The 12820-nt window shown below is 51.8% G+C and overlaps 2 protein-coding genes across 3 annotated transcripts; one reads left to right on the forward strand and one right to left on the reverse strand.

Moving 5' to 3' along the window:
- HSP90AB1 (heat shock protein 90 alpha family class B member 1) lies at positions 1–6925 on the forward strand. 2 transcript variants are annotated; one of them, XM_083856972.1, is made up of 12 exons: positions 1–112; positions 220–366; positions 531–737; positions 1035–1194; positions 1385–1518; positions 1987–2298; positions 2727–2892; positions 3082–3272; positions 3553–3700; positions 3967–4235; positions 4664–4997; positions 6347–6925. In XM_083856972.1, the coding sequence occupies exons 2-12, from the start codon at positions 220–222 to the stop codon at positions 6454–6456; spliced, it is 2178 nt and encodes a 725-aa protein (XP_083713098.1). In that variant the 5' UTR covers positions 1–112; the 3' UTR covers positions 6457–6925. The 2 variants fall into 2 exon arrangements, with proteins under 2 accessions (XP_083713098.1, XP_083713099.1); XM_083856973.1 differs by lacking the exons at positions 4664–4997; positions 6347–6925 and adding an exon at positions 4341–4467.
- Positions 6926–8136: 1211 nt separating this feature from the next.
- On the reverse strand, positions 8137–12820 carry SLC35B2 (solute carrier family 35 member B2). Its single transcript, XM_083858177.1, has 2 exons — positions 12633–12820; positions 8137–10954 (listed from the first exon to the last, which is right to left on the reverse strand). Exons 1-2 carry the CDS (start codon positions 12711–12713, stop codon positions 10016–10018), a joined length of 1020 nt encoding a protein of 339 aa, XP_083714303.1. The 5' UTR covers positions 12714–12820; the 3' UTR covers positions 8137–10015.

Below are 12820 nucleotides of genomic sequence, written 5' to 3' on the forward strand. Positions count from 1 at the left end.
CCTTTAAGGCGGAAGGATACGGTGCACCGCGAGGCTCCCTCGCGGCACCGTGCCTATAAAAGCCGACCGGTGCGCCCTGTAGTTCTTTCGCCGGTCCCTCACGTCTGAGACGGTACGGGCGGGACGGGGGACGGGGCTGGGCCTGGTGCTCCCACCGACCCCTCCCTGGTACTCGTGCCCTGAAAATGCCCTGAAAATAGGCGTGTGTTTGCCTTGTAGATGCCTGAGAAAGTGCAGCATGAGGAGGAGGATGCGGAGACCTTCGCCTTCCAGGCGGAGATCGCCCAGCTCATGTCGCTCATTATCAACACCTTCTATTCCAATAAGGAGATCTTCCTGCGGGAGCTCATCTCCAACGCCTCCGACGTGAGCTCGGGCGGGAGTGGGCTCCTTCCCCTGCCGGGGGGCTTGGGGTCGGGCTGGTGTCCTGGGGGTGCCGATTCCTGGCTCTCCGGGAAGGCTTGTGCAGGGGAGGGACAGGAGAGGCTGTTGAGTAGGAAGGCCGTGCCGAGCATCCCTCTCGTCCCTAGGCCCTGGATAAGATCCGCTATGAGAGCCTGACAGACCCCTCAAAGCTGGACAGTGGGAAAGACCTGAAAATTGACATCATCCCCAACCCCCGGGAGCGCACATTGACCCTGGTGGACACTGGCATTGGGATGACAAAAGCAGACCTCATCAACAACCTGGGCACCATTGCCAAATCTGGGACTAAAGCCTTCATGGAAGCCCTGCAGGTGGGTTGCTTTTGGCTGCATGGGTTCCCTGGGGTCACAGGCTGGCACTGAATATACAAATAATAAATAAATAATAGAAAGGCCCCACTGCCTTGTTTGTTGTAGAACTGCTGGCTTACCCAGGTGTGCTTCCCACACCTTTCCAACACCAGGGAGGAGCTGAGGGTAGAGCTGGTTACCTGTTGGCACTTGCATGTTTTTCTCCGTGTGCCTGACCCAGTTCTTTGCTGCTGTCAATCAGTCACAGACATTTTCTCTCTCCACACTGGTGGTAGCAGTCACTCTCTGCTCTCACAGGCTGGCGCAGACATCTCCATGATCGGGCAGTTCGGTGTGGGTTTCTATTCCGCCTACCTGGTGGCTGAGAAGGTGGTTGTCATTACCAAGCACAACGATGATGAGCAGTATGCTTGGGAGTCGTCAGCTGGGGGCTCCTTCACTGTCCGAACTGACCATGGTGCGTATTGTACAGAAAACCAAGCGTGTTCTCCTGCCAGAAGCACCCCTGGTGCTGGTGCTCCCTAGAGCCGTGCTGCACTGTCAGTCACACTGGTTAATGCTGAGTATCACATAATGTTTAAGCTCAAGGAGCTGGTCACTCTTGCTCTCTGCCCTGAAATACTAAGGTTTCTCTCCCCATGCTGCAGGTGAGCCCATTGGCCGTGGCACCAAAGTGATCCTGTACTTGAAGGAGGACCAGACTGAGTATTTGGAGGAGCGTCGTGTGAAGGAGGTGGTGAAGAAGCACTCCCAGTTCATTGGCTACCCCATCACACTCTATGTATGTAAAGAAAGGACTGTGGGCACCAAATGAAAAGCTGGAGGCAGGGGTGGGTGGTGTTAGAAACAGGAGCACAGAAAAGGCCCAGTGTACCATCCCTTCTGTAGTTCCTGGCTCCTGGGTACTGAGCAGTGGTGCTCTCAGCTTTTGTGGCCAAAGGTGATTTGAGGCTGGGGGCTTACTGGAGGTGAAGGAGGTGGATATCCAGCCACACTAAAGGCCTTTGATCTCTGCAGCTAAAGATCATCTTAAATCAGCCATGAAAAAGGAGGGTTTCCTGCCATTTGTTTTTTCTCAGACACAACTTTTGGTTACACAATGAGGGGCTTTTGAGTACTGGTTCCAAGGGCTTTGATTACAGATGATGCATTTGTTTGGCCTTGGAGGACACCATTTTTCTCATCTGGAGCAAAAGGATTTTTTGGTAACTTGGGGCTAAACCTGACTATTCTGTGTTTTTCTCCACAGCTGGAGAAAGAACGTGAGAAAGAGATCAGTGATGATGAAGCAGAGGAGGAGAAAGATGAGAAGGATGAAGAGTCAGTGTCCAAAGATGAAGAGAAGCCCAAAATTGAGGATGTGGGCTCTGATGAGGAGGAGGAGGGAGACAAAGGCAAGAAGAAAAAGACCAAGAAAATCAAGGAGAAATATATTGACCAGGAGGAACTGAACAAGACCAAACCAATTTGGACCCGCAACCCTGATGACATCACCCAGGAGGAGTATGGCGAGTTCTACAAGAGCCTCACCAATGACTGGGAGGACCACTTGGCTGTCAAGGTGGGTGCTGGGCTACCCTGCCTTCCAGGGGGAGGCAGAGGGTCCCTTTCCTGCCTTTATCCAGAGTCACCACAAGGTTGTGCCTCTGTGGGACTTAGCACTCAGGCCACTTGGTGATGGAGCAGCCTGCACTGACACTCCCGTGCAGGTGGAGGGTTGGCATTACCAGTCTATTAGCAAGACAGGAGGATGTGGGATCTCAGAGAAGCACTGACTTCTCTGTCCAAGCCTGCTGTATGTCACAGACCCTTGGCACATAGGGGACAGTGGGCTTGAGCAGGAGGAAACACAGGCTGCTTGGATGCTAGAAATGATGCTGTGTCCTCTTGCCAGCCCCAGTGCTGAGGAGTGGCTCCCTGCTGTGGTAGCTGGGGAAAGGAGAAGTGAAGCACTCCAGCAGCTGTTTCTTTTTTTTCCTGGTTCCACAGCACTTCTCTGTGGAAGGGCAGCTGGAGTTCAGGGCCCTGCTTTTCATCCCGCGCCGTGCCCCTTTTGACCTCTTTGAGAACAAGAAGAAGAAGAACAACATTAAGCTGTATGTGAGGCGGGTCTTCATCATGGACAGCTGTGACGAGCTCATCCCTGAATACCTAAGTAAGAGCCCCCTGCCTCAGCCTCCCAGTGCAGAGCTGGGATCCCCACAGCCTGAGGTACCACTTCCAGTACAAAGGGACTGGATGAGGTGCTAGCTGGTGTGGGTGTATAGCAGTCAGTGTTTTAGCTCTTTGTGTGTTAAAACTCAGAATCCTTAACCTGACACCTGTTTTCCTTCCTCCTACGCAGACTTCATCCGGGGTGTTGTGGACTCGGAGGACCTTCCTCTGAACATTTCTCGTGAGATGCTCCAGCAGAGCAAGATCCTCAAAGTGATCCGCAAAAACATTGTGAAGAAATGCTTGGAGCTCTTTTCTGAGCTGGCAGAAGACAAAGAGAACTACAAGAAATTTTACGAGGCTTTTTCCAAGAATCTGAAGGTGAGTTGGGCACCCTACACCTGGAGGAGGGAAGGGCCCACGACCCATCTGCCTGAGGAGCAATGTTATTTCTATGCTGTGTCTCCTCTGCACGGATGTCAGGATAAAGGGAGTGGGTCTTGCGAATGCCTCAGAGCGCCTTTGTGGGTGTCTGTCCCCTTTGGCTGTCCTAGGCCAAACACTCAAATGATCAGGAGCTGGGCAGGTGACTGTGCCCCAGGGGTGGCCAAGTGCATCCAAGTCCTATTCTGGAGACTTCATGCCTTTCTTCTGCTCCCAGTTGGGCATCCATGAGGACTCCACCAACCGAAAGCGCCTTTCGGAGCTGCTGCGGTACCACACATCCCAGTCAGGCGATGAGGTGACTTCGCTTTCTGAGTACGTGTCCCGTATGAAGGAGAACCAGAAGAGCATCTACTACATCACAGGTGAGCCGGAGCTCCTCTCAGTCTAGCAAGGTAGAGGCAGGTAACCTGCATACAAACTGTAATTTAAAACACTTCCTGCTGACTTCAGCAGGTCATCCCTGCTGAATTACAGCTTATTCTTGGGTGCTGGGGAAAGGCCACCAGGCCTAGGACCCTGGCTGCCACCAGTTATGTGTTAGAGGTCCCAAGTGACTGGTGGTGTTTGTCCTGCTGTAACCAGCTCTTACCTCTTGGTGATGTTTCATTTCTACCCTCCACACACACAGGGGAGAGTAAGGAGCAGGTTGCTAACTCAGCCTTTGTGGAGCGTGTGCGGAAGCGTGGCTTTGAGGTGGTGTACATGACAGAGCCCATCGATGAGTACTGCGTGCAGCAGCTCAAGGAGTTTGATGGCAAGACCCTGGTATCAGTCACCAAAGAGGGGCTGGAGCTGCCTGAGGATGAGGAAGAGAAAAAAAAGATGGAGGAGAGCAAAGCCAAGTTTGAGAACCTTTGCAAACTTATGAAGGAAATCCTGGACAAGAAGGTGGAGAAGGTGAGATGGGCAGGGAGCTTAGCCCTGTGCTGGAGGGAGGAGGGCTGGGTCCTCCATGCTGCAGGTGAGGGCCCCCGCTCAATGCATGCCTCTCATCTCCTGCAGAGGAGCCGCTAAAGGAGACTGGAGGTCCCAGCATGCACCATCTTGCTCTAAGCAGCCAGGCTGCAGGCGAGGGGCACTGACCCAAATACGTGCATTGATGGGAGAGGGTAAGTGTGGGAAACATGCAGTGGGTGCTCTAAGTGCTGGCTGAGCTATCCAAATTAGTCTGTGCAGCAGTCCTGGAGCTTCTTGGAGCATCTCTGCTTGCTTTGGAGTGTCCCCAGGTGAACCAGGGGCAAAGACTTGGGCTATAGTTGCTGTGGCTGGGCCCACTCCAGGGCTTATGGGGGCCTTGCTCAGCTAACCCTTGGCTATGTTGGCAGGTCACTGTCTCAAACCGGTTGGTCTCGTCTCCCTGCTGCATCGTCACCAGCACCTACGGCTGGACAGCCAACATGGAGCGCATCATGAAGGCTCAGGCACTGCGGGACAACTCTACCATGGGCTACATGATGGCCAAGAAGCACCTGGAGATCAACCCTGACCACCCAATCGTGGAAACCCTTCGCCGGAAGGCTGATGCTGACAAGAACGACAAAGCTGTTAAAGACCTGGTGGTGCTACTCTTTGAGACTGCTCTGCTGTCCTCTGGTTTCTCCCTGGAAGATCCCCAGACTCACTCCAACCGCATCTACAGGATGATCAAACTTGGGCTTGGTGAGTATCCATGCAACTTCTCAAGCCTGCAGCAGGCCTGAAAGCAGGTTAACTGGTCAGGCTGGTGTCTTGGGACAAGGGGACACCAGTAAGGGAGCCATGCTGCTATGATGTGCTGAAGTGGCTCTGTACATAAAGGTGGCCAGGAGAAAGTTTAAACCTGGAACCCGAGGTGCTTCAGGAGGGCTCAGGACTTTGGGTGGACTGCCCTGTCCTCCACACCACCAGGAGCCACCACCAAGATGTTCAGATGACAAGCTGAGGCTTTTTATTCCTTCAGAATAAATGTGAAAAGTCTGTCATGGGTGATGTGACCCATCTGGTGAAACAGCTTGTGCTTGCACATAGCCTTTTCCTCTAAATTCACTACTTAGCTAAAAATGTCAATCAGAAGGTGCACTGGCTTGGCACAACTAAGTAACTCTGTGCTGCCTAGTCTCAGTAGGAGTAGTGTCTTCTATAAGTCAAGTTGCAGGTAAGGGGACTGTATGGTAGTACTATTTTCTGTTCAGAGTATACTGAAACAGCAACCTGCAGTGTTGGAAACTGATGAACTCTGGAGTCTTGCAACTGCTTTAGTTGTGACTTGACTGGATTTACTGCATTTTTCTCTAGAGAAACGTTCATGCCTTAAACCACATTCTCCTGGCTTAAACTCCAGGTTTTGTGGTGCTGAGTGACAAGTCTTGTAGTTAATCTCTATTGGCTAAAGGAGTGCACTCTTAATGCATAGATAGTATCCATATACAAGTGTTGATGTTACTGGGAAGATGCTACTGATTCAGGATTAGTGCTGGAATTGAGAATAACTTGTATCAGTGGTGACTTGCATTTATTATTTTCCAGTCTGGAGCAAGGGAGACTGAGGGGTGACCTCATTGCAGTGTACAGCTTCCTCACCAGGGGTGGCAGAGGGGCCTGCACTGGTATCTTTTCTCTGGTGACCAGTGACAGGACCTGAGGGAAGCTCATGAAGCTTTGTTAGGAGATGTTTAGGCTGGATATTAGGGAAGGGTTCCTTACCCAGAGAGTGGTTGGCCAAGGAACAGACTTCCCAGGAAAGTGGTCACAGCAGCAAGCCTGCCAGCATTCAGGAAGTGTTTGGACAACACTCTGAGGCACACGGTGTGATTCTTGGGGCTGTCCTGTGTAGAGCCAGGAGCTGGACTTCAGTGATCCTTGTGGGTCCCTTCCAGTCAGAATATTCCCTGATTCTGTGAACTATTGGATGCTAATAGCCCCATCCCTCAGGCTGGGAGCAGGAGCCAGGTTTACTCTGGGAGAGGCTGTACATCCGGGATCAGGTGTCATTTGGAGGCCTTATCTCTTCCTTTCCTCCCCTTTCCCAGGCATTGATGAAGATGAGGTGACTGCAGAGGAGCCCAGTGCAGCTGTCCCTGAGGAAATCCCTCCTCTGGAGGGAGATGAAGATACATCCCGCATGGAGGAGGTAGACTAAAGGAGGAAGGGTCTTCCTTCACCTGCCAGACCTCTGCTCTATCCTGTCTGCTTAGAAGATGGTCTGCTCCCACCAGCTGCTACTCACTTCTTGGTGGTGTCTATTCTTTTGGCTCTGTTTGGTTGAGGTTGTTTTTGGCAGGGTGCAGGAGGGCATGATTCCCTGTTTGTTAGTAGTGATTCAGGTAGCCTGAGGCCTGTCTGTTCTGTGTCTTTCTGCTTGTGTAGGAACAGCTGATGGGGAGTGGAGGTGTGAGGAGGCATCAGGCTTCCCCTCTCTCCCCGTCATGGAATGTCCCATGTTACCAGTAGGCATCAAACATTGTCCTTATTCCACTGGGGTGGGATAGCCCTTCCTCGGAACTGCTGCCTCCCTGAAGCCCCAGGATAGGATAATGTATTTTGGCTGGTTTTGTTTGGTTATTTTTCTGGTTTTTTTGTTCTACTGGAATTAAAGAATTGATGATTTACATGGCGGAGTCCCTTGTGTTTCATGCCTGCTCTACTGAAGAAAATGTCTCAGTGTGCCTGAGGGCATTGGACTCTCCTGTGTGCCCTGACTGCTTTTCTGAGCCCTGCTTTAGGTGATGTTTATTTCTTCCACGCCCTGTCAAGATGAAGTGGATGGAAGGAACACATGACCTGCTGTGCAGGTGGGGTCATCTCCAGTGAGCAGTAGTTCTCCACCTGGAGCACTGCATGGCCTCCAGCCTGGGAGTAGACTTCCAGTCTGTTTGGGTCAGGTGGGAAAGCTCTGCCAGGGCCTGAGCCTGGGCTGCTGCTGGCTGGTTTGATCTGAGCACCTCTGGGGCAGGAGCCACTGCAGTTCCACTGTAGTGTGGAGCAGGGTGCAGAGTGACAGCTCAGGACAGTAGTCAAGCTGCCTCTCTTCAGCTGTTGGGCCAAAGACTCAACTCCTTTCCTCCCACCTCCAGCCTGCCCTTTCTGGCTTTTGGCAGCCATTGGGTGTTGGGCAGTATCTGGCTTCTTTCCATCTGTGTCCTAGATGACAAGCCTGGGACATCACCTCTAAATGAGCTGCCCCTTGCCCTGAGCTCTCTCTCTGTGAGGTTTGTCACCCCGGGCCACAATGGCCTTTGGGGTTTGTCAGAGAAAACTGACAACAGCATTAAGTTCTCTTGCTGCCCACATGCCAGCTGCCACAGGCACAAAATAGCTTTAGCCAGTATCTGTCTTCAACAGGGAGGCAGAGCCTGCTGGGATCCCGTGCTGCACACACCAAGATACTGACTCTGCTGCTTGGGTGGCAGTTGTGTGGGTGCAGCCTGCTGGGGCAGTGGTGGAGCTGAGCTAGCAAACTGTTTAGAAGCAGGATTTCTCTCTGGATAGGAAGGTGTTGCAAAATACTGAATCAATAAAAATTAAATTTTAAGTTAATATCCTGGATCTTCTTTTTCCACTAATATTTTGTTTAAATCTACATTTAAATTAGAAAGGTTATCCCATTGTATCCCATTCCTAACCTGGCAACGTGAGGTTTTTGTTGTTTTGTTTGTTTTTAATCAAAGGAAATCACATTCCATTTTCAGTCTGTCAGCAGCTGGTGGGTGCAGACATTTGCATGAATTTGTAGGGCAGGTAGGAAAAGCTGTGAGGTTGCACAGGCAACTCCAAAAACTCAGAGCTTGAAAAGGAGCACAGGTACAACTGCTGGAGAGCCAAGTGCTCTGAAGCCTGGGCTGTGCTTGGCACCAGCTGTGGTATCCCTCCACGCTCAGCTAAGACACCACTGTCCCTTTTCTCCTCCTGTGTTTCTCTTGTAACCCTCACTGCAGTGTCCCCTTTCTTTCCCTAGCTGTGTCAGGCCCCAGTCCTGTCTCTGATGCCAGACTCACTCTCATTATATGGTTTTTCACCAGGCCTCCCACACACATACCAGGATGATGGACCATCCACACCTCAGTCCTTCCCTGGCTCTGGCTGCTGCAGTACACTTCACAAAGTGCTGCAGCACCAGTGGCCCTGGGTGGCAGGTGCTCAGCAGGCTTTTATATCACCTTTTGGTAGCTACACCCACTGGGAATTTCTTAAGTTGCACCATGCAGGGAACCTAGGAGCCAAATCAGACTCAGGCTATAATGGCTCCTTCACCTGCCCTACCAGCATAAGCAGCATTCCAAACCTGGTTGTGCTCCCCAGTTGTGTGTACAAACAACTCCTGTCAGGCCTTGCAGCTTTGAGTGAAACCCTGGTTCATACCAGCCTTGGCAAAGACAGAGGGAGAGGGCACTTGTATTTGGAAAGACAGCTCTGCTGTCGAGAGAGACTAGGGACACAGGAAGAGTTGGAAATCTCTTCCCTCCTTCCAGATACGTGGAAAAAAAAACCCCAACCAACCAAAAAACCCAACACTTAACGCCCATGGCACTATATGCAGCGTATTTTTAATTTAATAAAATAAAAAGAGAAAAAAAGTTGCCTTTCAAAAGTACCAAAACCTGCTGGTTTGTCAGTCAGGTTGAGTTGATGAGAAAAGGATTGACTAATAAAACCCAGGCTTCTGGGGAAGAACAGCTTTCACTGCTCCATCCCCTGCTGACTGTGGAGCAGGAACAAGGCACCGCAAGCGGGCTCTGCCCCATGTCTCACCCCTCCAGGCACAGACTCTGGCCAGCCCCTGGGAAAACCAGGGCCAGTGCCTCCAGGTGGCAGGAAAAAGTGGGATCGTTTGTGCTTGTCTGAATGGCAACTACGAAGCCCAGAAACCACAGCACTGAGGGACCCCAAGGTGGTGCTGGGGCTTCTGGGCAGAGCAGCCTTGGAACTAACAGCAGCAGGTGTAGCCAAAAAGCAACCTCAAAGGACTTGGTGAGCCTTGAACTGTCCAGCTCAGGTGCTGCATAAAAATCAGCCTGGGCTGAGGGGAGCAAAGAAAAGTGTTTTGGAGCAGAGGCAAAGAATTGATAAAACCAAACTGGGAGGTACTGGCTTTCACTGCAGTGCCCTCCCAGAGCAGATCCCAGGCCTGGAGTAGGACAGGCTGGGAGTCCTTCCCTTGGCTGTGCCTGGACTACCCAGAGCCCCTCCTGGAATGGAGGAAGAGCACTCCCCACCCTTTGATGGGCTCAGCTTGGGATGCCTCGCTCAGAGGTGTTTCAAAAAGAAACCTAGTGTTTTACTTGCCATTTTCTCCTGCCAAGCTCTGTAGTACTAACAGAAATGGAGGAGCATTAGCCAGAGGCAAGACAGTACCAGGGAAGAGTTCCCTTGTTCACCAGTGACTTCGGGGGAGAAGCCACAAGACAGAGGTGGGGCAGGAATACCAGCAGCCCCATGCTGGTGTGCCCCCAGGCCTGTGCCTTAGCTCTAAGTCTTTGACCTTTTAAGGCAAATGGAAAGGTTTGGAGCTGCATTAGCCCAGTGCAATTCCTGGGCTTGTTCAAGCCCCTTTCCCAGGAAAAGCAGGTGGAAAACTGAGTCATTGGTCCTGCCTATCCATACCCCACTCTTCTCTTCAGTGGGTTCTGAGAAATCAAGCAAATACCCTCGAGTAGAGGCAGGACTGCAGGCATGGCTTAAATGCCATGGCCTCAGCTTCCTTAGACCTTTTGTACAGGGGTCTCGCCTGGTGGGAGCTTCTTACTGCGCTTCTTCATGCGGCTGCGGGCGTAGACACGGAGAAAGAGGGCCACGAAGACAACAGCTATGCCCAGCCCACCCACAACAGTGACAGTGTGCCCATAGATGAGGCAGGAGAGGAGGATGGCAAAGGCCTGTCGGAGGGTCATGATGATGGTGAAGACAGCTGCCCCAAACTGGTTGATGGTGTAGAAGATGAAGAGCTGGCCGCAGGCAGAGCACACGGAGAGCAGCACGGCGTGGGCGGTGAACTCCGAGTGGCGGGCCATGAAGTGCAGCGACTCCAGCAAGGCACCCTGCTCCAAGAGCGAGCCCACGGTGAAAAGGCAGGAGAAGACGTTGACGCCAAACATCATCTGCACGGGAGACATCTTGTAGGTGAAGAGAGCGTCCTGCCAGTTGGAGGTGAAGCTGTCGAAGATTATGTAGCCAGCCAGGAGCACTATTCCAGAGAAAGTGGTGACAGTGGACACCGTCCTGTTAGGAGCACTGGAGAGCAGGAACATGCTGACCCCCACGGAGATGAGGGCAGCAGTCAGGTACTCCCAGTACTCATAACTCTTGCGTGACACCAGTTTGCCCATCATCATCACTGGGATCACTTTGGAGGCCTTGGCCAGCACTTGGGTGGGGAAGCTGATGTATTTGAGTGCCTCATACTGACACCAGCTGCTGAGGATGTTGGAGAGGGAGGCAAAGGAGTATTTGTACATAGGAGCCCCATGGCGTGGCTGCTTGGTCAGGGCGCAGTACAGACCAGCCACCGTGAAGGCCAGGATGCGGTTCATGAACACGAGGAATTGGGAGTCCTTGAACTTCTCACCAGGGTCTGTTTCAGTGGCACCATACGTTCTTGTCATCACACGCTCCTGGAGGACACCCCATGTGAGGTAGGAAGCCTGCAAAGCAGCAGGAGCACAGAGAGAGTCAGGACCCACAGCAGCAGTTGCCAGCAACAACAGGAAGAACAGACCCCAGGAGATTCTTGCTTTCCCCAGTATTGCCTCATCCTCTGCATGGCAATGCTTACCGGAGACAGAACCACCTGTCTGAGGGAACCCACTGTCCCATGTCCTGGTTACAACCAGGAACATCCTGTTCCAAACCACATTTGCTCAGTGTACAGGGGAGAAAAGCCCACAATGCAAACATCCTGGTGAGAGCGAACAGTTAGGCTTTGAACTACTCGGAGCCTGTGGAACCAGACAGACCGAATCAGGGAACATTACTGATACACAGCTGCGGTTTTGGTGCCAGCTCCCTGCGGCAGGTCCTGGCAGTTTTCCCAGTGGCCTCTGCATTGGTTTTCACTTCCAGCTCCCTAGGCCTGGTTTTTACATCCAAATCAATTCTAGTTTCAAAACCAGCAGACAAAATTGTCCACGAGAGATCATCACTGTCCTGGTTGTCATCTCCACAACTTTTGATGCAACAACACCAAGCCCCTCGCAGAAGTAACACAGACTTCCTCTCATCACACAACTCCCAAGAAATTAAGACACAGGGAGATGGAAGAATTCAGTGGCCCACAGCAAGTCTGAATGGACTGGGGGAGTAGGCCAGAGAGTAAGCTGTTTCCTAGCTGCAGGACACTTGGGTTTTTCTATCTCAGTGCCCACATTGCTATTTTTTGTCCTCACAGACCAAAAAAGTTGCCCTTTATAATGATGCTCAGGCTGTAGCTGAGACTTGTGGAATCTAAGATTTTAAATTTCTGTTTATCTGTAGCTGAATTAAATATTTTCTCTCCAGTACTCAAATTCAATCCACCAATGCATCATCCCCAGACAGTGACCCACGGGAGAGCCTGGGAGAAAAGAGGGCTCAAACTATCTGCTGATCTGACATCAGGGCCACAACAAAAGCAGCCTTAACAATCTGCTGTATCACAGAATTTTCAGAGCCTCTAGAGGACTGTGATCAGATAGACAGGATCCTCCAACCCAAAAGACAAAAGCTAAATGGACCTCCATAGCCCTTGGAGATGGACTATCCTGTCGCAGCCTCCAATCCTGCCTTGATCAAGGACAGCACTGCATCCTAGGTCTTCAAGGAACTGACAGTCACTAACCCACTGGCCCCTTCCTTCTTCCAGAATGGGACAGCCACATACGCACAGGATCCCTACCTGTAGACCAGCAGCACAGAAGAGCAGCTTGAAGACCTGTCGGGCTGTGGAGGACTCTGTGGGCTCTGCTCGGAGTGGCAGGGAGCCATCGTCCTGGTGTGCAGCCTTCACCTCAGAGCCAAACACACATGACTTGATGACAGGGAAGCAAATGCCTCGGCCTAAACAGGGTAAGAGAAGATGGACACACATTTAACCAAAGCCTGGGCACCACATGCTGCACCACATGAGAGGTGAAGCCTCCCTCCTCACTAGCCTCCAGATCTGCTAGCACGGGGGCCTCAGAGAAATCTGTTTCAGAATAGCAGCTGGACAGTAGTGGGACACAACTCTGTGAGTAGTTCAAGCCTGACAATGCAGGCTGGGAAAACAGCCTGAGTGGGGTAGACAGAGGCAGAGCAGAGAGCTCCAAGGGATGCAGGATGTGGAAGGGAAGCTCCCGATCATACCTGTCTCCAAGTAGTTCTTTCTCTTGAAGTACTTGATGAGGAGGAAGCCTGGTAACACAATACTGGCATAGCCAGCAGCATTAACAAAGAAACGGAAAAGCCAGAAGTCCCCCCATGAGTCCTGCAGGGCAGGGATGACCTCTTCACCTGTAGCCATTGTAGGGAGGGAAGCCAGCACGAGGGGAAGG

The sequence above is a fragment of the Zosterops lateralis genome, assembly GCF_965231275.1.
Source record: "Zosterops lateralis genome assembly, chromosome: 3".
Lineage (NCBI taxonomy): Eukaryota > Metazoa > Chordata > Aves > Passeriformes > Zosteropidae > Zosterops > Zosterops lateralis.

Bases quoted from the DNA above. Each gene is read 5' to 3' on its own strand.
- HSP90AB1 (XM_083856972.1), top strand. From the start codon at position 220: ATGCCTGAGAAAGTGCAGCATGAGGAGGAGGATGCGGAGACCTTCGCC. The intron at 367-530 runs GTGAGCTCGGGC...TCTCGTCCCTAG, and splicing joins TCATCTCCAACGCCTCCGAC to GCCCTGGATAAGATCCGCTA. The intron at 2,893-3,081 runs GTAAGAGCCCCC...CCTCCTACGCAG, and splicing joins GCTCATCCCTGAATACCTAA to ACTTCATCCGGGGTGTTGTG.
- SLC35B2 (XM_083858177.1), bottom strand. From the start codon at position 12,713: ATGCTGCTGGCTATGCCAGTATTGTGTTACCAGGCTTCCTCCTCATCA. The intron at 10,955-12,632 runs GTATGATCGGGA...GCTGCTTTGCAG, and splicing joins AAAGAACTACTTGGAGACAG to GCTTCCTACCTCACATGGGG.